Source organism: Brassica oleracea, chromosome C5 (genome assembly GCF_000695525.1).
Source record: "Brassica oleracea var. oleracea cultivar TO1000 chromosome C5, BOL, whole genome shotgun sequence".
In the NCBI taxonomy this organism is placed as follows: domain Eukaryota; kingdom Viridiplantae; phylum Streptophyta; class Magnoliopsida; order Brassicales; family Brassicaceae; genus Brassica; species Brassica oleracea.
The window spans coordinates 7,240,977-7,260,038 of NC_027752.1; the positions used below are offsets into that span (position 1 = coordinate 7,240,977).

The following is a 19,062-nucleotide window of genomic DNA, read 5'->3' on the forward strand; positions in this document are numbered from 1 at the left end:
GTGTATTCGTTCCCTAAATAAAAGCTACGAAATTACTTAATATGATTTACATATATATGGCAATTAATGATTATGAATAATAAAGATTTGATAACAATTTTTGCATCCTTCTTCATTTTGTTTAATTTTATATTATTAAAAAAAATAAACAATCACGTTAACCATATAATAAAAAATTAATTTTTTTTTTATATGTTATATTTTGAATTTTTTAAAATGACTTTAAATTACAAAAATGAGGAAACCGTATATGTTATTTATTTTTTTAAAACGACTTTAAAATAAAAAAATGAGGACACCTTATATGTTAGATTTTTCTTATATGTTAGATTTTTTCTTAGATGTTATATTTTGAATTTTTTAAAACGACTTTAAATTACAAAAATGTAAGTTTTCGTTAAGTATACGATTAAAAACATTAAAATGACATGTGTCAATTCGATGGTTGATTTGAAAGCTTTCAAAACCATATGGAAGATAAAAGACAAAATAATTCAACTGTGAAAACAATACTGTTCACTTTTTTCAAGAATGTGTTCGATTGAAAAAATAAGGTTTTTATGTCATAATTTGTTTAATGTCCAATCCGATCAATCTTGTATTAATTATAGTTTTGTTCTATTATTTTTAATAAAAATTGATCCGATCCATCGGAAAGAAATTATATAATAACAACAAAAAATATTTTTTATATATAAATAAAATGATCATATATATAGAAAAACTATCGATAATATATACAAATAAACTCACTTGCGCAGGTATTATCCTAGTTGAATATGTTATTGCTGCTCTAAAAAATTCTCCTTCAGTAAAAAGCTCTCTCTCTTTTGTACAAGTGAGCAAAGAAACTTCAGAAGATCATCCATCCCCTCCATGTTGCAGCAGTACATCTCTTACAAACACACGACACGTCTCTCTGGAGAAATCAGTAACCGACAAGAAGAATGTGACGTACCATGTGAAGAATCAGTAGCAAACAAGAAGGCAAAGGAATCCACCTAACAAAGACAACCCACAAGTTGTGCTAGGAAATATATTTATATATAAATATCTCAAGAAACCGAAAAAAGAACCAGACAGAGACAGACCACCACCTTCTCCTTGATTCCATCGCCTTACATTTTGAGGTGATTTTTCATCACTTCAACTTGATGCGACTACTATTGGTCCGTTTCTCAATTCAGATGATAGAGATGGACAAGCATTAGATTCATTTGAGACCGTTGTTATGATGCCCCCACCTGTTACTTTAGTACTCTTTCCTTTTTGTTTCTACCATCTAAAACCATAAAGGCAATCACTCATTCTGCTCAATGAGTTACATAGATTTCTTTTTTTTTTTTTTTTTTGAATAGAATATAGATTTCTTTTCCAAAAGAATCTTCTATATATAAAGTTTCTTGATTCATCTAGAGGTTTGCTTCTGTCTTAATGAGGAGCACTAAGTAGTGCAGAAAGTGAGTGGATGTTATAGATTCTAGAATCTTAGTTACACTTTCAGATATTCAGACAGAAGCTTGGTGATGTCTCTTCAGATATTCACAATCCCATCTCATGGTTTAGCTCAGGTATGGTTCTCTAAGAGGATATCATGCAAGACAAGACTGAGTCGTGTTCTCGCCACGCCACCGTCTTCAACCCTCTTGCATATGGACGAAAGCAACAACAATCTTCCCAAGTCCATAAAGGGTTTTGATTCAAGAGGCAGTTTGAACAGTCTCCATGCAGATTCTATGCTCAGGCAGGCCAGCACGGTGGGGATTATCGGAGGCATTTCAACTGATTCCACTCTCAACTTCGTTAGGAAACTCGAGGATTGGAGCTCAAAAGATGGTGAGAGCTCCTTGCCCTTTGTGCTTTGCTCGGATCCTAAACTCAACAAGGAGCTACTCTTATACGAGGAGAACTCTTACCCTTCTCTCTACCATAGAGTAAAGCGCACTCCAGCGGATCAAAACCAGATTGTGGAGAATCTAAGGAACAAGAGGAGATCTCTTGAGAGGTGTGGAGCTAAACTAATCTTAATGCCTTGTCATATCGCGCATACATGGTACGATGAGGTTTGTGAAGGGAGTTCAGTTCCTATGCTTCACATGGGTGACTGCATTGTCAAAGAGCTTGAAGAGGCCAAGATGAAGCCTCTTGAAGCTGGGAACTCTCTGCGTGTAGGTGTGATGGCGTCAAGTGCCACGTTATCCGCAGGGTTCTACCAGGAGAGACTACAGAACAATGTGAGTGTTCATGTTGTGTCCATTAGCTCTTATCATTTTTTTTGTCTGATTTTTTTTTTTGTAAATAGGGATTTGAGGCGGTGCTTCCAGACAAGGCGACAATGGAGCACACTGTGATCCCAGCTATAGAAGCAATGAAGAGAGATGACATGGAAGGAGCAAGGAACCTTTTGAGGATAGCATTGCAGGTGCTGTTGGTTCAGGCGGTGAATGTGGTGGTGCTAGGGTCAGATGAGATGAGGGAACTCTTGCCAGGGGATGATCCTCTGCTGAAGAAGTGTGCTGATCCAATGGATGCACTTGCAAGGTCTGCCATCAAATGGGCAGAGAATCTATGATGATCTTAAGGAATGAATCCATAGTTGAAGTTTGTGTATTGTATATATAGTTGGACTTTGTGGATGTGCGTGTATGTGAAAAGAAAATAGCTGGTGGGGACCGGTGTGTGTCAAATAGAAAGAACATCATTGCCAAAAGTAATACCATAGTCTTTTTATTTGTTGGGATCCAACACAAGTGTGAACATGTCTAAAGCCAAATAAGTTTGAACATGTGTTGGCTTGGATACATTGTGTAATATTCCTTATTACAGACAATTATTAGTGAAATTATAAAAGATTAAAGACAAAATATGAGTTTTTAAATATTGGCAGGAGGATGACCAGGCATGCTTGGACAGGTTGTGTTGTTAGGATTCTTATTGTCCAAAGGGTTCTTGTTCTTATATTCATTGTTATTGTTGTTGTTTTTGTTGTCAGTGTTCATCCCCAATGAGTTCTTCACTGCCTCTGATGCGTCATGTGCCATGCTCTTCACTTTCTCTCCTTTCTGGTTAATCACCATTCTTATATCTTTAACAAAGAGAAAGAAAATTCAAAACAACATGTAGAGTTGATGTGTTAGTTAACCTCCTGGAGAAAGCTTGATGCTTGAGAAGAGTTGGTGTTGTCTGCTTTGCACTCAGCCCTCTTCACCTGATACCAAACATCAGTTTTCTCCACGTTACATAAATCTTTTTTGTCATACGAACACTAATTAATATGAATGCAAAAAGTCACAAGTAGTGGGGAAATTGAACAAGACCACTGACATGTGCTTGGCCCACGATTTGGCCGGCCCTCACACTGAACTCCTCATCCTGTCTGCTCGCCATTTCTTACTTTTCTTGTCAAACAATGTCAGCTGTCTTTATAAACAAAATTTTTCTTGGTGTTCCATTTTTCAAGGAAGGCTTTTCGCTTTTATGATCCATCATTTTCTCAACCAGGCTTTTGACTTTTTCACCCGTATTTACATTTACCTTCCATATCCACGTCAATTTCTTTTTTTACTTATATGAAAAAATAAAACTCTTTCTCAAAACAAAGTCTAGTCAATACAACAACCATTACGTATTAGAGAATTCATGCGGAGACTTTTTGACGTGAGACTGCACCTTTTAGACCCACTCTTAAGATTCTAACAACCAAACAGCCTCACGCAAATCAAAACTTTTTCCGTTTCCAGGAGTCTTTCCTCAATCGCTCATGTCGTCAAAATCTTCAAACTCGTTGACACCATCAGCTGCTTCATCCTCTGATTCGTCTGCATCTTCATCTGTTTCCATTGCTTCATCTGGTCCTTGTCCCTCTTCATCATCAGTGTCCTTGTCCTCATAGATAAGGGGACCTTCATCTTCTTCTTCTTCATCATCCAAATCGTCCACAAGCTACCATTAACACAATCAATGACGAATCAGTAACATACACACAGTCCTAATCAACTTTATCGATGCAAAGCGAGCTCAGAACTTTTGTCGCGTTATTTAATTCCCAAAGCGATCAATGGAATCAAACACCAAAATCTAATGGAATAAAATTCTTGTTTCTACGTTCGAGGGGAATGCAATACATACCAAGTCTAAGCTGCTTGAAACTTCAACGGCAGTGTGAAGGGTTGAAACCCGTGATTCAATGAGCTGCACAAACAAAAAGAATCAAATAGAATATTAATCACTCATCTATCCTTACTTACGTTCTGTCTTACTAATAAGCAGTTCCAAACCTGATACATGGAGTTCAAAGCGAGCACGGATGACTCTTGAGACATAATCCCACTGGAATGAGTAAGTAACAGACACTTTATCCACGGAATCGCACAAGCTAAAACCGCACCCCTGCAATAAAGAATAAAAATCACAAGTTTAAAATCAGCTTCAACAACACACATAGACAGATCAAAACTCTCACCTAGATTGTAGTATTGGTAGAAGGGAATTAAGAAGCTTGAGTACTTCTGCTGAATTCAACTTAGCAACGGAGTTAGCAATCACCTGTGAAACATAAACCGAGAGAACAAAAACAATCAATAAAAAAAAAAAAAAAAAAAGGGAAAAAGAAAACAGATGCTTCTCTCCCTCTAATAAGTGAAGACTCTCAAACTTATCACCCATCGTTGGCTCGTTGTGAGCATCCTCTACTACCCCTCCATCTCTATCTTCATCAACACCTAACATTCGTATATATCAAGAAACACGAACCCTAATGTAAGATCTGAGCCCATAGAAAAACCTCTAGCTTTATACTCAACAATCTTTGTTACCGGAATCACGCGGCTCTCTTGTCGAAGGCACATCGGGATCGGGATCGGGTTCAGCTCGCTTCCTGTTCTTCTTCTTCTTATGCTTCTTTTTCTCGGCGATTTCACCTGTTGAATTCACAGAAAATAAAAGGAAAGGGGGTTACGCCATGCGGAGAGGTGAAATTGAGCAATCGGAGAGTGAAGCAAACCTCCGTCAGATGTGGGAAGAGGCTTCAGTTTCTCTTTGGCCATGGTCGGCGGCGTGGACGTGAGAAGCGGAAAGAGAGAGACGACTACGCGGGTTTAGGGTTTAGCCTCCCACGACTACAGAGTTAAAAGCTACGGGTCGGGTTCGATTAGGTTGGGGGTTGAAGTATTCTTTTTTTTTTCTCTATTGGGCCGACATGACTGAATAGTTGGGCTGAGTTTATTGTGCAATCTGTTCCCAGCTATGTTTTTGTATAAATGCTTTGTTTTTTCGCTTAATTTTATAACAAGCAAATGGTATTGTCACGTTTTCCTCAATACCTATTCTCCCCTGAGAAAATTTTGAATGAAAGTATTTCTAAAAATAGTTGGAAGCCTGTCGGTTTTGATTTTAACGCAGGCTAATTCCTTCACCTGCGTAACGGTATGTAGTTTGTACGTTTCTACTAGACATGTATTTGCACGTATGTAAAATAATCTTATACTTTAAAATGTAAGTTTATATGTATATACAATTATACATACACCAAAACGAGAAAATACATGTAAACAATATAACGTATGTATTATTAATTTTGGACCGTAACACACGATCGGTCCACCCTCTAAATTAATTGGAAGATATTTCAAATTCGGATCTAACATAATTATATGTTTTTGATCTATGTAACATTAAATATATTCCTTTTGAAACTAATCGAATTAGTCGATAGAACTTATAAAAAAATAATTTTAAAAGAGTGTAGAAAATAAAGAAGCATAGTTTGGGAAAGAAGACCAAACAAATATTTTAAACATAGCATATGCATGAAATTTAGATTGTCCTATATTAATTGTAAGACAATTCAAATTTGGATCAGACAGAACGACACGTTTTTGATCTATGTAACATTAAACACATTCTTTTTTAAACTAACCGAATTAGCCGATAGAACCTATAAAAAGTATATTTTTAAAAAGATACAGAGAACACCGAAGCATAGTTTTGGAAAGAAGACTAAACAAATATTTTAAACATAGCATATGTTATGAAATTTGGACCGTAACACACGATCGGTTTACCCCTTATATTAATTGGAAGATATTTCAAATTTGGATCATGCATCATGATACGTTTTTGATCTATGTAACATTAAACACATTCCTTTTGAAACTAACCGAATTAGCTGATAGAACATATAAAAGGTATATTTTTAAAAGGATGAAGAGAATAAAGAAGCATAGTTTTAGAAAGAAGACCAAACAAATATTTTAAACATAGTATATGTATGAAATTTGGATTGTAACACACGGTCGGTCCACCCCTTAATATTAATTGTAAGATATTTCAAATTTGAATCAGAGAGAGCTACACGTTTTTGATCTATGTAACAATTAAACACATTCTTTTTGAAACTAACCGAATTAGCCGATAGAACCTATAAAAGTATATTTTAAAAGGATACAGAGAACAAAGAAGCATAGTTTTGGAAAGAGGACCAAAAAAATATTTTAAACATAGCAAATATTATGAAATTTGGACCGTAACACACGACCAGTCAACCCCCTAAATTAATTGGATGATATTTCAAATTTGGATCAGACATAATGATACGTTTTTGATCTATGTAATATTAAACACATTCCTTTTGAAACTAATCGAATTAGCCGATAGAACATATAAAAAGTATATTTTTAAAAGGATGCAGAGAATAAAGAAGCATAGTTTTGGAAAGAAGACCAAAAAAATATTTTAAACATAGCATATGTATGAAATTTGGACCGTAATACATGGTCAGCCCACCCCCTATATTAATTGTAAGATATTTTAAATGTGGATCAGACAGAACGACATGTTTTTGATCTATGTAACATTAAACACATTTCTTTTGAAACTAACCGAATTAGCCGATAGAACCTATAAAAAAAATTATTTTTAAAAGGATACAGAGAACAACGAAGCATAGTTTTGGAAAGAGGACCAGAAAAATATTTTAAACATAGCATATATTATGAAATTTGGACCATAACACACGACCGGTCAACCCCCTAAATTAATTGGAAGATATTTCAAATTTGGATCAGACATAATGATACATTTTTGATCTATGTAATATTAAACACATTCCTTTTGAAACTAATTGAATTAGCCGATAGAACATATAAAAAGTATATTTTTAAAAGGATGCAGAGAATAAAGAAGCATAGTTTTGGAAATAAGACCAAAAAAATATTTTAAATATAGCATATGTATGAAATTTGGACCGTAACACACGGTCGGTTCACCCCCTATATTAATTGTAAGATATTTCAAATTTGGATCAGACAGAACGACACGTTTTTGATCTATGTAACATTAAACACATTCCTTTTGAAACTAACCAAATTAGCCGATAGAACCTATAAAAGTATATTTTTAAAAGGATATAGAGAACAACAAATCATAGTTTTGGAAAAGAGGACCAGAAAAATATTTTAAACATAGCATATATTATGAAATTTGGACCGTAACACATGATCGGTCCACCCCTTATATTAATTGGAAGATATTTCAAATTTGGATCATACATAATGATACGTTTTTTTATCTATGTAATATTAAACACATTCCTTTTGAAACTAATTGAATTAGCCGAGAACATATAAAAAGTATATTTATAAAAGGATGCAGAGAATAAAGAAGCATAGTTTTGGAAAGAGGACCAAACAAATATTTTAAACATAGCATATGTACGAAATTTAGACCGTAACACACGGTCGGTCTACCCATGTATTAATTGTAAGATATTTGAAATTTGGATCAGCCAAAATGATACGGTTTTGATCTATGTAACATTAAACACATTCCTTTTGAAACTAACCGAATTAACCGATAAAACCTATAAAAATATATTTTTAAAAAGATACATCGAACAACGAAGCATAGTTTTGGAAATAGGATCACAAAAATATTTTAAACATAGCATATGTTATGAAATTTGGACCGTAACACACAATCGGTCCATCCTTTATAGTAATTGGAAGATATTTCAAATTTGGATCAGACACAATGATACGTTTTTTAATCTATGTAACATTAAATATATTCATTTCGAAACTAACCGAATTAGCCGATAGAACATATAAAAAGTATATTTTTAAAAAGATGCAGAGAACAAAAAAAACATAGTTTTGGAAAGAGGACCAAACAAATATTCTGGATATTTTAAAATAGTAAATATAAAATCCAAAAGTTAATGTTATGATCTTATATGATTTGTTGTTATGTTTTAAAAAAACATGTATAGACATATAAAGCTACCTATAAAACTTGTATTCTAAATCGGTTTGAATAGGATAATTGAAAAACATCATCTACAAATGGATCCCAACAAATGAAAAAAATATTTGAGAGTAGATAACCACAAAACTTTTACATACTATGTTTGTTTTTATTTTATTGATATGTATAGAAAGAGAATATGACTGGTTATATGTTATGTTTGACCGTATAAAAACAAACCATTTTCATATAAGTCTAAATATATATTATTCCTAGTAGATTTGAATGAAAAAGAAATACCATAATAGCTTATGATTTATATGAATTAAATATGATTTTTGGTAAGGAGGACACGTATTGAAAGAAAAACTTTATAAGCCGTTTAAAAAAGAAAAGCAACGGGAAAAAGAAAGTCAAAAAGACAAATGTGTTAAAAATGGCAAGGAAAGTAGAGAGGGTGGACTTACACGAACAGAACACAGCAGGGCAGTTTCGTCATGTCTGAAAAGACGTCTCGACGCCTATAAAAAGGCAAGAGAGCCTCACCGGCAATCTCATATTCACGCACGCGTATCCAATAATCTTTTCATCTTCACCGTTTCATACGTAACTTCTTTACGACCCTCTCTCTCTCTCTCTCTCTCTCTCTCTCTCTCTCTCTCTCTCCTTTTCTCTCTTTCGTTTCTCCGGCGAGGTATTAATTTATTCTTTTACCTTTTTCTTCTTTCTTTGGGCGATTGATGGTTAACTCGTCGGTGAATCTCTTTGATCCGATGATGTTCTGTCGTTTAGCTGTTTGTGGTGGTTGTGATCCGAGCATTCAATTTCACGTCCTGCTTATTTATTTATTTTTATTTCCTGGGCAAAAATTTCCATCGAAATTGAATTGATCTGTTTTCTGCTTAGAAATCTTTTTTTCAGAATCGAATGTTTATCCGTCTTTTAGATGATCCAGAAGTCATTAACACTGTTTATGATAAGTGAATAGTTTCAAATTTTTATTGACCGATTGATTTGAGTTTAAATTATTTATCATATGTGGTTAATGTAACGTTCGGTAGGAGACTAAGCTCGTGTTCAATTACACATTTGAGCTATTCCTTGTCCTGTTTGATGCATTATTGAGTCTTTAGCCTTTGATATTTGGTCCTCTGGATTCGAATTAACTCCTTTTTTTGTGTTGCTTTCAGTGTGCGAGATGCTGAAGGAAAGACAGGTTTTGCCGGATTCAAGCAACAAGAACAGGGTGTCTCCCTACCCGCTTCGCTCCTGTCGGAGCAAGAAACAAAAGGAAGCCGAGTCACCTCTCGAGCCAGAGAACGTGAGTGAATGGGAGGATGTGAGGTGTGTGATCTGCATGGAGCCGCCGCACAATGCCGTCCTCTTGCAGTGCTCTTCCTTCTCCAAAGGCTGCCGCGCTTACATGTGTGACACAAGCGCGCGTCACTCCAACTGCTTCAAGCAGTACCGCAGGAACAAGAAGAACGCAAGCCGCTGCAGCAATGGCAAGACTCTGAGCTGTCCGTACTGCAGAGGAGAGGTTCACGGGACGATGAAGTCTACTAGCGCACGGAGGTTCATGAATGCGAAACCGAGGTGCTGTTCTATGGACAAGTGCGAGTTCTCTGGGACTTATTCTCAGCTGAAGACTCACTTGAAAGCTGAGCATCCGGGTTTCACACCTCCGAAGATGGACCCTTGGGAGCATCTCCACATGTGGGAGGAAGTGGAAAGAGCGGAGTTCATTGAGATGATCAACGCTCGTCAGAGATGGGAAGCGGAGCAGAGATTGTTGGCCGGACATCTCTACCAGCTTCCACACCATCATCATCATCATCACATGATTGATCTCAACCTTGATGCTTTCATGCACGATGTTTTCATTGGTGTGAGGGGACAAGCAAGTGCCCCCAGTTACCCGGCTCACATGTCCCAGCTTGAGTTCCATGGAGCCATGTATCCTAGGTGGACTCCGTGAAGAAGATTTCTCGTAGTGCCGATCAAAGTTTTGATGTCTCTTGATTCTTTTATCCAAAATGTATTCTCAGTGTTTAGGTTTTATAGGGACATCAGCTCTTGTTCTAGGCATAAGTTTTTTACTTTTTGTTTGTATTAATGTTTATGTTTAGTCAAGTATCCAATAGAATTTGTCTAAATAAAAAAAAAAACCACATTTTTTCATACTTGTGTTATGGTTGCAATTTGCATTACGGTAGATTGATAAAGTAGTGAGCTCCATTTTGTTACTGCATTCAACACTCGATAGATCAAAAATGTTTCCACCAAAAGGGAGAAAAATTTCAGTTACATTTTGTAATTGCAATAGAAACTCATATATCCAATATGTTTTCCCCAACAGGAAGAAGAAAATTTCAAGTTACAGATGCCTCTGATGAGGTTGCATAATAAAACATAATCAATGATTGTTTGGTACAGAGCACAAGTAGCGAAGCGTGTACTCGTTGGAAGAGCACATATCTGCCAGATCCTGGTGTGCTCTGGTGATTGCCTTCTGCAGTGACTTCAGTGAAGGTAGTAGGTTTCTGTAGTTTCTCTGAATAGAGCTTCCGTGTGCCTTGCAGATCTCCTGAACAAATAAAGAAACACACAGACGTTTGATTAGCTATGAGCAGTTTGGGTAACGGAAGAAAAGGAAAGCGAGCATACCTGACACCAGTGAAGTAAGAACTCCAGATGAGGACAGTTCTCAAGCAGATCCACCAAAGCTTCCATAAGCCTTTCTAAGTATTTCTGAGGGACAGAGATTGCAACCTCTTTTATGTCAGCGGGGGTGACAGCAAAGATACATTTCTTTATCAAGCTGTCTTCATTCAAACGCATACTCAAAGCAAGTGCTCTGACCACTTCACCCATCTTTAGCGCATCCTCAACCGCCTACACAAACAACACATTTTTACCTTTGTCTTTTAAAAACCAATAATCAAAGCTAAAAAAGAACATCACGAGCTTATAGAACTAATACATACAAGAAACCTGACACATTAACAACGATTTACAAAAGGCTCACCTCTGGTGTCACATCTATGTCAAGATCGGTTGGGTCAAAGATGAAGGACTCGTCGACTGAAAAGATGAGAACACCTTCCGTTGTTGCAGCTGCAAAGCTCCTCCCAGTTGGGGCAATGCTGAGGCTTTTGGTCCGGATGATGGGCCTGCCGCGGTTAGGCTTGGATCCAGGTAGATCATAACCCAAATTCCCACGAGACTGTTTGTCAATGCCATCTTCTTCATCGCTGTTGTCATCCTCAATTAGATCCATTGGCCCTGCTTCTGTCATCTTCTTGGAGTTCAGGAAGTCAAGAACCCCATCATACGAGAGATTGTGGGATATTTGAAAACGACGCAACAGAACCTGAAAATGTATATTGCAGGCGTTTGATAAGCAAAGCACGAGCTTAAACATTTGAGGCCAAGAGAATTAGCTAACCTGATCCGAGATGTCATACATGCAAATATATCTGCTATTTCCCGCGGCTAGAATATAGCTTCCATCAGCGGAATAGCACAATGTTGTAAAGCACTTTCCAGAACTGGAATTAGCTGCAGACCGACGGTCAGTCATGTTGCGACCTCCAGCAATATCTCTCCGCCCCTCTATGGTGTACATCAACACACCATCAACTGTGTCCCAGAAATGGATCTGCCCATCTAGCGTACACGAGGCTAACTGCTTGCCGTCAGGACGGAAAGTAACTGTTAGAACATCGTGGTTGTGTTGAAACGTCTCCACTGTGCCTTTGCTTGCAAACACGTCCCACAACCGAACGGTGTTGTCCCATGAAGATGAAGCTAAAATTTGCTGCAGAGAAAGAAACATGGATCAAGATTAGTCATGAACGTTATAACAAACGTAAGCAAGAAATATACATAATCCCAAAACATTTCTACGTCATTAGCTAGTATTCACATAATTGTTTTGAGCCAAGAAACAAAATATATTTGAACCAAAATGAATTTATTTTACCGTTAAGGGAGAAAACATTAACCCATGAACGGGAGCCTCATGCCCATTTAGAATATCCTTTATTTGCCCAGTCTTCTTGGACCATACAAAAATCTGCACATAGACAAGTAAAAAAAGTGATTCACCTTACCAAAAGAGACTGTGATTTTGGAATTTGTGACTGGAAGCAGCTAATGGCTAAGTTGAATTACCTCAAATGAATCTAGGGTCCCAGCACAGACGACGTCACCACTGGGGTCTGCTGTTAAGGAAACAAACTGCCGGGGTGTAGGGGTTGTATACGTTTTGTAGTTCTTGTATCTTCGAAAATCCCAAGCACGAACAGTGCCGTCCAGAGATGCACTTAAGAGGGAGTGGTTGTCAGCCATAAAATGAAGAGCGGTAACTGCATTAGTGTGCTCTGTGAAGGTGATGAAACATGATCCTGATGCAACGTTCCACACCTGTAAAATGCAACATAAAAAGATGATTGTCATCTTCAGAAGTAGATGAGAATCAAGGTAAAGAACAATACAATGAAGTCTTTGATATTTTTAATACCTTGACTTTGTTATCATCAGCACCAGTAGCCAAGAACTGCGAATCAGATGAGTAAGTGACACAGTTCACATCGAAATAGTGTCCTTGCTGCTTCAGTATATAGCTTTCGGACCGCCACTCCCAAACCAACAGCTGCCCAAGTTTCGCGCAACCAAAGGTCAGCCAATTACCACGCTGATTGAAAACAGCCGTTGTCAGCTTCTCCCTAGAGATAGACAAGAGATGGATACAGATGAAATCCGGCATCTGGTAAAGCCCGAATACACCATTAGAGAACCCCACAACAACCATGTCAAGCCCCTGGTGATAGTCACAAGCTGTAACCTTTGCTGATCCCTGATTAAACCCATCCTTCCTCAACAAAACCCATTTCCCCCTATGCATATACTCTTCCTCATCTCCTTCTTCACCCTCATCCTCACGACCTCTACCTTCATACTCTTTACGTTTCTTGATATCAGTGCCAATAGCACCATCACTTTCATCACCCCTCTCTGGAGTATCAGGAGACAGTGGCTCCTCTTCTGCCTCATTCTTACCACTGTACCCCCAACTAAACATGTAACCATCCCTTGCAATAGTGAAAGCTCTATTAACCTTATTAGTCATCTTATCAACACCAAAGAAGCAACCCACAACAGAATCTCTATGACCAAGAAACAAATAAGGCTTATTCAAGACCCCCTTCAACTTCCTAACGCAAAACAGCCTCGCAGCCAAATCCTTAGTCCCGACAAGCAAATACTCAGAGTCCAAGCTCCACTCCAAGGAGACAACTTTATCATCAGAGCTAGCGAAAGTCCTCACCTTTTGGAAGGCGAAAGCCGCTCGGCTGAACCCAGGCGACTCCCAAATCTCCACCAGCTTGCCCACCCCCACGGCGATGAACTTGCCGTCGGGGCTGAACTTCAAGGCGCCGACTTTCCCCTTGAAGGTCATCCTGTGGAGCACCGCGCGCCGGGGGACGTTGATGAAGAGGCACCGGCTGTTCTCGTCGACGGCCATCAGGAAAGTGCCGTCGGGGGAGGCGGCGAGGCGGCATATGTTGGTGGAGGTGCTGAGCTCGAGGGTGACGGTGTGGTGCTTGGTGAGGTCGGTGACGGAGACGCGGTTGCCGACGGGGGAGATGAGCTGGGTGTTTTGGGTTATGACGGCGTTTCCGCCTCTGTAGGGGAAAGCCGCTCGGCTGAACCCAGGCGACTCCCAAATCTCCACCAGCTTGCCCACCCCCACGGCGATGAACTTGCCGTCGGGGCTGAACTTCAAGGCGCCGACTTTCCCCTTGAAGGTCATCCTGTGGAGCACCGCGCGCCGGGGGACGTTGATGAAGAGGCACCGGCTGTTCTCGTCGACGGCCATCAGGAAAGTGCCGTCGGGGGAGGCGGCGAGGCGGCATATGTTGGTGGAGGTGCTGAGCTCGAGGGTGACGGTGTGGTGCTTGGTGAGGTCGGTGACGGAGACGCGGTTGCCGACGGGGGAGATGAGCTGGGTGTTCTGGGTGATGACGGCGTTTCCGCCTCTGTAGGGAGCGCCGAGAAGGTTCTGGAAGCGGTAGTTCATGGCTTGAGGATCGTTGACGAAACCTGGGGAGAGGAAGGATGGAAATGCCGGCGGCGAAGTTTTGCGGCGTTAGGGTTTAAGCGAGCGAGGGTTTCAATCTAGCTTTCGACGCAGAACCCTTCTTCTCTATTTATTTCTGATCTCTATATATACTACGGTTTAATTATCGGTACAGAAAAGGAAAAAAGGAAAAAAAGGAAAGGACCAAGATTCGGGGATTTGAACCCGACGTGAATCGAACACGCAACCTTCTGATCTGGAGTCAGACGCGCTACCATTGCGCCACGGATCCTTGGTGCTTGTTATAGCATTTACATTATTTATATCCACTATAAATTCAATGTTCATACGAAGAAGCTCGAATATACGTTGTGTGAAATTGAATTCGTACAAATTTAATAAATGACAAGGGGAACGTAACTGAAACAAACAATTTTCTGTATTACTGCTAAGAAGAACATATGGATGTTTAATAAGAAGGAATAAAGCCACATGTCATCTATGTTTTTGATCTACAAACAAATACTATGTGGTCAAATAACTGGAAAAATGGTATATTCATTTGGTTATTACATCACTGACTGTCTCGTAGTACTCATGTTTCATCCTCTGCTTGCACTTTTTCCTTGGGATAAATCTGCATGAGGGTTTTCAACAACGTAACATGAGTGTCATCATGCAAAGTTAAAGATTCAACTCAATAATGGATCTATACAAGAAATAAACCTGGTTGCCTTTGTCTTCATTAAGACTAAGTGTACGGACTTTAAGCTCCCCTCTTCTCGTCGTTAACTCGTCTAAAATCTCAGCATCATTCTCTGGGACGCCTTTCGTTGTATCAGTTGCCTAGATCACCAAGGTTGTTAACTCATGCATTAGTTCCACAAACTTAGATATTAATAAACGTCATACATGACAAAGACAAGAGGTATATATACCCGGAAAGACAATTCAAGCGGGTCCCTAGGAGTGCCTGGGATCTCCTCGTACTCGGCCGCATCGAGCTCTCGGAGATGAGACGGGTTAAACAGCTTGGGGAGAATGTACTGTCTGATGGCTATCAAGAGGAAGAAAGGAACCGGAAACATTATTCCCGCCACAGGAATCCACGTCACTCCGTAACATATCCCAAAGTAGACTATCTGCAAGATTGTGAACGCAACCATTGACTTGTAAGGAACCTTCTCCACGAACGACGCGTGTGCTCCTTCCAAGACCCTGTAAAAGAGTCACAAAATCTTCAGTCACATGTCTTTGCTTGAATAACAAGAAAGGGTATTTTGAGAGTGCATGCATACTTGAATCTCCGGCTTGGTAGGACGAAGAGAAGCATCATGCGCTCGAAGAATTGGTTTCCAGGGAGGCTGTCGATGGCCATGTAAGCGAAGTATCCCCATAGAACTGAAGTCGGCATGAGCTTAATGGCCGGCATGGCCAAGACTGCACCTGCCACTAGGAGTGACTGTAAAAGGTTGCTCACTCTCTGCTCGTTGACTCGTACGGGTAAGTAAGCGTCCAAGTGCTTCTCTGGGTCGAAACCACTCTCCTCTTCTCTCTCTCCTTCGTCCTCGTTGCTCTTCATCACCGCTTCTTTCAAATCTTGCAGCTCAAGTATCACTGTTCTGTTTGTCTGAGCCTGTAATTAGATAAAATATTATTACTCTGAAGTCAATGAGAGTGAATCAGAAGTGTACTACTTACAATAGGGCTTTTGTCCATTTCTATGAAGACCTCTTGCATGTTCTCGTACACTTCAGAAGATGTTGCTCTCTTCCTGATGCTTTCTTTGGCTGTCTTCACCATCTTCCTCCGGATCAACTGAAGAGAAACCAAAGGTTCATCAAGACCAGCTTGGTCAGAATACTGAGCGTTGATTTTTAAAGTAATAACCAAACCTGTCGTTTGAGAACAGCGAGGCTTTTGGTATGCATAGGAGATTGGGGGAGGACTCCATTGGAAGGAGGCAGACCGAGCAATCCACAGATCAACGTCTAGAGAACACACAGGTTGAGATTCAATGTTGTAGAGGTTAGCTTGCAGAGAAAGTATAGAGAGTTTAATTATCATATACCATGAAGCCTAACAAGAGAATGTCATAGTGATACGCAGAAGGGTTCTTGAGGTTGAACTCCTTCTGCTGCGCGAGCTGCGAGGCAACACTATGATCAAAGAAGTAGAGTCCTGCAATCATCAGTGCTGGTATAAACGCCGCGAAAATGTATCCTGGAGAGACTTTCCCCATGTCCTGTTACATACCGAAAGCCAATTCTTAAGAGAGGCTCATATAATGAAACCAAAGATCTTAAATGAAATGTTTTATTTTTTTGTGTGTTGTAACCTTGATGACAGTCCAGTGTTCTAAAGAAGCAGAGTCCCACGGAAGTGGACTAAAGAGTCTTCTCGGGACACCAGAGGGGAGTTTCGATGGCGTGGTGAAAGACAATGCTGTCCAAACAACAACCATCAAAGGAACTCCATAGTCCGCTATGAAGCTTCTGTACCATCCTGTTCCATATCGCCAAGACCTAGCTTTTCTGCTCTTCAAAGCAGTGTAGAGAAGGCCAAACGTGAAAATGAGTCCGAGAAGCCCGTTTGTGTATAGCCACTCAAACTTATACTTTTCGAGTTGTGAGTCCCCTTCTTTTGGCATACTAAATTCACTCACCATACCCTGTAACAATTCCATTACAAGACATACATGTAAGCTTTGACTTAAAAATTAACCAATTCAAAGGCGGTTGAGTTTTTTTTTTGGTCTTTGTACCTTAATGGCTTGTTGGATGAACAGAACGGAGATCAACATACCAAACAGCTCACCAGCAACCCTCGTAAACCGGTTAATGATGTCAGCCGCGTTGAGGATGGCCATCATAAACAGTAACATAGCCGTCCATACACAAACCCTTCAATTAAGCAAACAACAAAACCATTCAAATATTTAAAAAATTCATATATAGCTTTACCCAAAAAAAAAGAGTTTTTCAGAAGTGATTACCAAGCCACCCAAGCTAAGTAGAGTTCTTTGCCAAGTTCTGGTCTTCCTTTAGCGAAGTTGTACAAGTAAACATACATTAAGACAGTTGGTTCTGCAACTCCAAGTATCAACAGCGGCTGTCCTCCTAATATTGAGTGTATCACTCCACATAACGCTGTTGATGCCAACGTTTCTACCGTGCTCAACGCTCCGTCTATAATTACACCCCCAAAAAAAAAAAAACTTTGAATACGGTTTTTCTCAAGAAAATGCCAATAAAAAGAAGTTAAAACTCCATAAAAAAAACAGAACAAAAGTTTGCAACTTGAAGACTTATGTTCCAACAAACAGAAGTGAACATAACCAGTGAGAAAATTGCAAGAAACAGACCTGTGTCGCGGCTGAGTTGCTCTCCGAAGGCTATAACCGGAAGCGCAGATGCAAAAAATATGTATGTTGTTGGTGCTAAAATCCTGTAAAATCCCAAACAGCAACAAAATATTCACAGCTTTGTTCTTGAATCTAAAAGTTTTAAGGGATGCATGAAAAGTTAGGTCAAAGTACCCGAAACCAGAACGGAGACCAGTGATCCAGTCTTGCTTGTAACACAAGGCTCTTCCTTTGAGATCCGCTATGATCCCTCTAAAAGGCCTCTTTGAGCTGATCTCTTTCTCCATCTTCCAGAGAATCACTCAGAGACTCCAGAACTTGTTGCTTTGTTCTGATTCTTAGCCTCTGGTCTGTGCTTTTAATGACCTGCACTACAAAGGGAAGTTATATACTAATTTGTAACATAAACCAATAACTTCAAAATCTTGCATTTACTCTGATAAAATCAATTTTTATATTATATTTTCCCCCTAAATTGTGATGAATTCAGTCTTTTTCAAACCAATAACAAAAGAGGAATTTCATAGCTTTCGTTTTTGTATCAGTAAATGTCAATTTTATTTTCTTTTTGTGAGAACAGGGAAAACGCAATGTGCCTAATACCAATTGAAGAAACAGCACGATGCACATAACTAGCGAAAAAATAATGATTTCTTCTTCTTTTTGACAAATAACTTAATAGTCTCTTGTTTTCGTCTCTTCTCTAAAAAATTTCAACGAATTTTTCAAAAGAAAAATAAAAAGAAATTCCAACGTTTCAATCAACTCAGTAAAACTTAATATCCATTGTTCAACTTAAATTACTTCTATTCGTCAAAAAAAAAACTTAAATTACTTCTACTCCTCTTTTAACCAACACGAGAACAAAACATTAGTTTTGATATTCTTTTTTTCTTTAGGTTCGACATTGATATTAGCATCTAAAAGTTGTCTTTTACCGTGGAATCAGAAGGAAGTGAGAGACTGAGAGGTTCGAGGCTGAGTCGTAGCCGGAGCCGAAAGTAACAGCAATGTGTGGCGATTAATAGGGTTTTTTTTTTGGGTAGAGGGCAATGTCTTTCTGCTAATATTTATAGACGTAGCAATTGAGAACTAGCGAGGGCCCACTTATATGTATTTTTTGTTGGGCCTACTGACATGTGTTAATGATTTAGTGGTGGACTCTTACACTGGTGATCGTGACGCTTTAACTCCCTTCTGTTCTTTTCCCAGGAGATCGTGTCGACGAAAAGAAAAATAGTTATTTTTCCTACAAATTTGTTTATTCCTTTGTTGACAAAGGAGTATTAGTTTACTTAAGAAAATTCTAGAAGTAATATATTTATTTCAAATTTGTTTCCTTTATCTTGTTTTCATATATATTCTTCCAATT

At 38.9% G+C, this 19,062-nt stretch overlaps 6 protein-coding genes and 1 non-coding gene across 7 annotated transcripts; 2 read left to right on the plus strand and 5 right to left on the minus strand.

Annotated features, from left to right (window-relative positions):
• Window positions 1-1,082: 1,082 nt before the first annotated feature.
• LOC106295847 (probable amino-acid racemase) lies at window positions 1,083-2,732 on the plus strand. Its single transcript, XM_013731840.1, has 2 exons — window positions 1,083-2,234; window positions 2,303-2,732. The coding sequence occupies exons 1-2, from the start codon at window positions 1,527-1,529 to the stop codon at window positions 2,570-2,572; spliced, it is 978 nt and encodes a 325-aa protein (XP_013587294.1). The 5' UTR covers window positions 1,083-1,526; the 3' UTR covers window positions 2,573-2,732.
• On the minus strand, window positions 2,575-3,414 carry LOC106295848 (late embryogenesis abundant protein 1). Its single transcript, XM_013731841.1, has 3 exons — window positions 3,325-3,414; window positions 3,143-3,208; window positions 2,575-3,062 (listed from the first exon to the last, which is right to left on the minus strand). The coding sequence occupies exons 1-3, from the start codon at window positions 3,385-3,387 to the stop codon at window positions 2,874-2,876; spliced, it is 318 nt and encodes a 105-aa protein (XP_013587295.1). The 5' UTR covers window positions 3,388-3,414; the 3' UTR covers window positions 2,575-2,873.
• Window positions 3,415-3,542: 128 nt separating this feature from the next.
• LOC106295849 (acidic leucine-rich nuclear phosphoprotein 32 family member B-like) lies at window positions 3,543-4,569 on the minus strand. The gene is made up of 4 exons (XM_013731842.1): window positions 4,463-4,569; window positions 4,278-4,389; window positions 4,129-4,191; window positions 3,543-3,942 (listed from the first exon to the last, which is right to left on the minus strand). Exons 2-4 carry the CDS (start codon window positions 4,320-4,322, stop codon window positions 3,751-3,753), a joined length of 300 nt encoding a protein of 99 aa, XP_013587296.1. The 5' UTR covers window positions 4,323-4,389; window positions 4,463-4,569; the 3' UTR covers window positions 3,543-3,750.
• Window positions 4,570-8,783: 4,214 nt separating this feature from the next.
• On the plus strand, window positions 8,784-10,422 carry LOC106294746. Its single transcript, XM_013730386.1, has 2 exons — window positions 8,784-8,935; window positions 9,432-10,422. Exon 2 carries the CDS (start codon window positions 9,440-9,442, stop codon window positions 10,217-10,219), a length of 780 nt encoding a protein of 259 aa, XP_013585840.1. The 5' UTR covers window positions 8,784-8,935; window positions 9,432-9,439; the 3' UTR covers window positions 10,220-10,422.
• An 85-nt stretch (window positions 10,423-10,507) lies between these two features.
• LOC106344393 (periodic tryptophan protein 2 homolog) lies at window positions 10,508-14,326 on the minus strand. The gene is made up of 7 exons (XM_013783783.1): window positions 12,767-14,326; window positions 12,418-12,669; window positions 12,227-12,319; window positions 11,690-12,061; window positions 11,270-11,614; window positions 10,909-11,136; window positions 10,508-10,828 (listed from the first exon to the last, which is right to left on the minus strand). The coding sequence occupies exons 1-7, from the start codon at window positions 14,324-14,326 to the stop codon at window positions 10,658-10,660; spliced, it is 3,021 nt and encodes a 1,006-aa protein (XP_013639237.1). The 3' UTR covers window positions 10,508-10,657.
• Window positions 14,327-14,546: 220 nt separating this feature from the next.
• TRNAW-CCA lies at window positions 14,547-14,618 on the minus strand. Its single transcript has one exon. It is a non-coding gene; the product is annotated as a tRNA-Trp (tRNA).
• A 124-nt stretch (window positions 14,619-14,742) lies between these two features.
• On the minus strand, window positions 14,743-18,716 carry LOC106294745 (boron transporter 4). The gene is made up of 13 exons (XM_013730385.1): window positions 18,629-18,716; window positions 17,865-18,056; window positions 17,691-17,773; window positions 17,322-17,514; window positions 17,091-17,229; window positions 16,665-16,997; window positions 16,398-16,571; window positions 16,222-16,317; window positions 16,028-16,144; window positions 15,625-15,962; window positions 15,265-15,544; window positions 15,053-15,172; window positions 14,743-14,963 (listed from the first exon to the last, which is right to left on the minus strand). The coding sequence occupies exons 2-13, from the start codon at window positions 17,975-17,977 to the stop codon at window positions 14,922-14,924; spliced, it is 2,028 nt and encodes a 675-aa protein (XP_013585839.1). The 5' UTR covers window positions 17,978-18,056; window positions 18,629-18,716; the 3' UTR covers window positions 14,743-14,921.
• Window positions 18,717-19,062: the final 346 nt, after the last annotated feature.